The sequence below is a fragment of the Echinops telfairi genome, unplaced genomic scaffold, assembly GCF_000313985.2.
Source record: "Echinops telfairi isolate 266 unplaced genomic scaffold, ASM31398v2 ScPeMD7_40;HRSCAF=151, whole genome shotgun sequence".
NCBI classification, from domain to species: domain Eukaryota; kingdom Metazoa; phylum Chordata; class Mammalia; order Afrosoricida; family Tenrecidae; genus Echinops; species Echinops telfairi.
In genome coordinates this window covers 352,790-358,068 of record NW_022103938.1, presented here as the reverse complement: position 1 = coordinate 358,068, position 5,279 = coordinate 352,790, and the positions used below count along the sequence as shown (strand labels likewise).

Sequence of the window (5,279 nt, the reverse complement as noted above, 5' to 3'; positions counted from 1 at the left end):
GGGAATCCAGGGCGGATGATCCCTTCAGGACCAGTGGTGTGAGTGGTGATACTGGGAGGGGAGAGAGAGAGTGGGTTGGAAAGAGGGAACCAATTACAAGGAAGTATATGTGACCTCCTCCCTGGAGGACAGACAACAGAAAAGTGGGTGAAGGGATACGTCGGAGAGGGGAAAAAAATGGTGATGGCAACAAAAGCATGAATGTGCTTGATGCAATGGATGGATGGATTGTTATAAGAGATGTAAGATCCCCCAATAAAATGATCTTTTAATAATAATAATAATAAAGTGAAGAAGAAGGCGTGAGCAACTCTGGTAGGTCCTGGCTCTCAGGGTGAGAACACGTTCGGTTTCCTTCCCTGTAGTTTACAATTGGCATCCTAATAGAAGGAGACCAAAATATGTTTACAAATTTACAGGAAACTTTAAGAAGGCAGGATTAACAAAACACTTTTTCTAGGGCTTTCATAGAAAGAACCATGAGGTTAGGTTGAGGCCAGTTTGAGTAAAGTGGGTCGGAGGGAAAGACAGACGTAAGAATTTGTAAGGCTCGGTAGCCCCACCTAGATATAGTAAAAAAGGAACCATGGAAGTATACTGGGTTGTACTGTGCTGCAATCTGTATGGTGGGTAGTTCGAAACCACCAGCAGCTCTGTGGGAGAAACTGTGAGCTGTCTGTTCCCATGAACAGTTACAGTGTCGGAAACCTATGGGGGTCACTCGGGTTCAGCAATGACTCATGCCAGCGAGTTTGTTTTTTGAAGACACACTAAAAAGATACGTAATGAGAACTAATCTTCTTCCTTTTTTCCAGTGATCCATAATTCTCTGAGTAACCAAAGCGGCAAGAGGCTGACTGATCACCCGGAGTATGAACATTTGACCTGCCGCTATCAGAGAAAGGGACTGCAAGGTACCCCTTTGAAATAATAATCATCCTTTCCTAATAATCCAGCTCTCAGTCTGCTAGTGTGTATCTGCAGAACTGCAACTTCTGAGCTCCAGGCTGGCTTGTTTTATGGCTCTCTTAAACTGTGTAGTTAGAAGTCTAAAATAAAATCCACTGCCATTGAATCTATTTCCACCCACAGCGACCCGATGTGGGACACAGAGTAGACCTGTTACTAGGGTTACAGAGACTGCGCAGGAGTAGAGCCTCATTTTTCCCCTCTGCGGGGACTGGTGGGTTTGAATCATTGCCTTTTTGGTTAATAGCCCAATGTTTATCGCACAACCCCATAGATATCTCAAAATTAAAGTATTAAATCTCAACATTTTTTCCCTTAAAATCCTCTCCAGGTTTCCCTAGCCCAGCCCACTCTCCTCACCCAACAATTCCTCAAGCCTAAATTCTGAGAAACACTTTTTTTTTTCCTAAGAATAATTCTGAGACTTCAAGTGTTTTCTGGTGCAGACAGCCTCAACTGTCTCCCCTGGACTGGCTGTTGGGTTTGAACTGCCAACTGTGTGTTTAGTGGCCTAACACCTAACCCATAGGATCACCAGGACTCCTTCCTACCCACACAGTCCTGAACTAAGTAAGTAATAAATATATAGAGATTTCAGATCAGAATAAAAAGTGAATGGTGAAATATGGCTTAAGTAAGCCAACATGTTTCGCATAGAGGGAGAGTGAAGGTGGTCTTTTGAATGTTGTATGCAGTTCAATTAATTCCAGGTAAGTGTAAAATGAATTATTGTGCTCGTGAATAGGGAAAATCTGTGTAACGTGGGTCCGTGTTTCTCTTCAGGAGAGAAGTCAGGCCACTGAGGCTGTGGTCAGGTGGTGCACTGGCCAGGCACACACTGAAGATACACATGGGGAGTTTTGTCAACCAAGGAAATTCACCCTAGGCTCCATGGTCAGTGCTTTTAGTGGGGCTCCATTACATACGCAGGAGTCCCTGGTGGCTGCAAACAGTGAAGCACTCAACTACCAACCAAAAGGTTGGTGGGTCTAATCCACTCGGAGGCACCTTGAAAGAAAAGCCTGGTGATCTGTTTTTAAAAAGTGACAAGCTTGCAAGTTCCAGGAGGTGCAGGTTGCGCTGCTCTGCAACCCGCAGACCCCCGGGAGTTGGAAGTCACTACGCGTAACCAGTTCAGTTAGATAGGACCACTGATGGATCGGTTTCCCGCTTGGTGGGTCTCAGCATCTCAGTACTAGTCAACTGATGATCACCATACGGTTGGTGTTTCTGGTGGACCATAGCCTCCAACCCTAGGACTCTCAGGTATAGCTGACCTCACCCTAAAATAAGGTCTGGTCATCCTCCAACGTAAACAAAGGCATCAGATTACCCCTCAGAAACTTCTCAAAAGGACTACATCTCTCTTTGGGGAATGCCAGATTCTTCACTACCAACTGATCACTCAGAGAAACCCATGAGAGACAAAGAAACAACAAAATCTTCTTCAATACTTCCACAATAAATAGATTACTGAGGCTTTGGGGATTTTGTTGGCTTAAGGAAAGAACATGGGAAAGAAAGATTGGTTTGTTTTTCATTCTTACTAGACTCTAGTTCCCTCGCATATTTGCCTTAACAATGGCACAATATAACTTAATTGGCAAAGTCAATCCTTATTGGTAAAACAGTCAAATCAGATGCACTGTGTCAGAAAGGCTTATCTATTCAGTTGTCTATATTAATATACATTTTGGAAAATTTTAATTTAAAAATATAGAAATAGGTAGGAAAGAGTGAACTGACTACAAGGAACTATATGTGACCTCCTCCCTGGGGGATGGACAACAGAAAAGTGGGTGAAGGGAGACATCGGACAGGGAAAGATATGACAAAATAACAATTTATAAATTATCAAGGGCTCATGAGGGAGGGGGGAAAAGAGAGGGAGGGGAAAAATGAGGACCTAATGCCGGGGGTTTAAGTGGAGAGAAAATGTCTTGAGAATGATGAGGGCAATGAATGTACAAATGCGCTTTACAAAATTGATGTGTGTATGGATTGTGATAAGAGTTGTATGAGCCCCTAATAAAATGATTTCAAATAAATAAATAAAAATATAGAAATAAATTCCTGATAGTTGGGCATCATCTGTTTCTTAACCACACTTTGTTATAGCACCCATATCTTCAATGATCACTTCATGAAGGTCAGTATGGAGAAGGGTCACAACATAAGGACTGATTGTTCTTAGGTTATGCTTAAGTGTGAGCTCAAAATCCATTCCTATATCTAAGGTTTATATAAATATCGCCATTTCACTTTGGTGGCAGCATTATCAGCTTTTTGAGAAATAATAGACGTAACTTCCATGGGGCAATTGGTAATTCTAATCATAGTATCATTAAACTAGTCAATGGTGTAGGATTTAACATACTGTTGAGATAAGGGGAATATTCATATATGAGAAAGTAAGACATGAGACATTCACTTGTTAGGTGCCATCTAGCCTGCTACGCCCTTAGCAACACAATGCACAAGAGAAGGAAACACTGCCCGGTCCTGCCCATCCTTACAATTGTTCCTATGCCTGAGCCCATAGTTGTAGCCATGGTGTCAATTCATCTGGTTGAGGACCTTCTTCTACTTTGCTGCCCCTCTGCTTTACCAGCCATGATGTCCCCCAGGGACTTGTCTCTCCTGACAATATGTCCCAAATAGGTGAGATGAAGTCTTGCCATCCTTGCCTTCAAGGAGCACTCTGGCCTTACTTCTTACAATACAGATTGGTTTGTCTTTCTAGCAGCCCATGATATTTTCAATATTCTTCTCCAGCACCACAATTCAAATGCATTAGTTCTTCAGTCCTCCTTATTCAATATCCAACTTTCATATGCATGTAATGCAATGGAAAATACCATGGTTTGGGAAAAGCATGTCTTAATCCTCAAAGTAACATCCTTGTTCTTCTATACTCTAAAGAGGTTTTGTGCAGCAGACTTACCCATGCAACGTGTCTTTTGATCTCTTTGCTGCTTCCACAAGCATTGATTGTGGATCTAAGGAAGACAAAATCCTTGACAACTTCAACCTTTTCTCCATTTATCATGATGTCTATTTGTCTAGTTGTGATCATTTGGGTCTTCTTGATATTGAGTTGTAATTCATATTGAAGACTGCAGTTCTTGATCTTTATCAGTAAGTGCTTCAAGTCCTCAATTTGAGCAAGCAAGCTTGTGTCATCTGCATGTTGCAGATTGTTAATGAGCCTTCTTCCAATGCTGATGCCACATTGTTCTCCATAAAATCCAGTTCCTCTGATGATTTGCTCACCATAAAGACTGAACACATATTCTGAGAGGATACAACCTTGACTCACATCTTTCCCTTGTTCTGTTGGCAGAACTGATCCATGAACTTGATCCATGTATAAGTTCCTTATGAGCACAATGAAATGTTCTGAAATTTCCATTCTTCTCAAGATTATCCATAGTTTATTATGGTCCACACAGTCAAATGCCTTTGCACAGAGTCAATAAAACACAAGTAAACATCTTTCTGGTATTTTCTACTTTGAGCCAAGATCCATCTGACATCTGTAATGATATCCCTTGTTCTATGTCATCTCCTGAATTCAGTCACTTAAGTTTTTTAATAGGTATAAGTGAACATAAGGAAGACCTTATGTAACTGTCTACAGGAGTAGAAAGCCCAGTCTTTCTCCCATGGTGCCACTGGAGGTTTTGACTGCCAACCTTTCCTGTTGCATCCCAATGCATAACCACTACACCACCAGGGAGCCTAGGTTCACGTATACCCATTAACAACTGAAGTGACTGAATCGTTTAACAAAACAATGAGGGTTAGACACAGGGCACCCAAAGTTCAATAACACTCATTCCCTTTGGAGAACTATGTCTGCAAAACTAATTCACGTCTTTATATCCCAAGAAAATATTAAAATGGCAAATGTATGTTAATCTTGAATTGCCCAGTGCTGTCCAGATCCACGATCTTGGAGGGCAGTCCTCTTCCTCGTCTCTCACCAGGACTGTTCAGCTTTGACTCCAAAGCTGTATCTCAGTTCCTTTCATCTGCAACACGTGCGTTCACAGTAAAGTCAGGTTCACTTGGTGGGCTTTCTGACACAGATCTTTTTGATGTGGCCTATGCAGTATGCTGTACACTTAAAGAAGGAAAAAAAAATCTAAAGTCCAAGTAGCCTGTTGTATGGGGCCTGGGTAACCAAGGACTGAAAAGGAATTTGGTGTAAAATGCATGCTAATACAGGGCAGATTCTCCCCCCTGGGTGTTCATAAAAGTAATGTCAAGTATTTTCCCCAAAAGTAAACAACTTTCCCACCCCCTCT

The 5,279-nt window shown here is 41.8% G+C and overlaps 1 protein-coding gene across 1 annotated transcript in view; it reads left to right on the top strand.

Annotated features, from left to right (window-relative positions):
* The window catches only part of LOC123521701 (C-type lectin domain family 4 member A-like), a 42,937-nt gene that overhangs the window by 28,744 nt on the left and 8,914 nt on the right, over positions 1-5,279 (top strand). Inside the window, exon 2 of the mRNA XM_045290524.1 lies at positions 816-914. Coding sequence (XP_045146459.1) covers positions 816-914 — 99 coding nt within the window. The remainder of the gene's footprint in view (positions 1-815; positions 915-5,279) is intronic.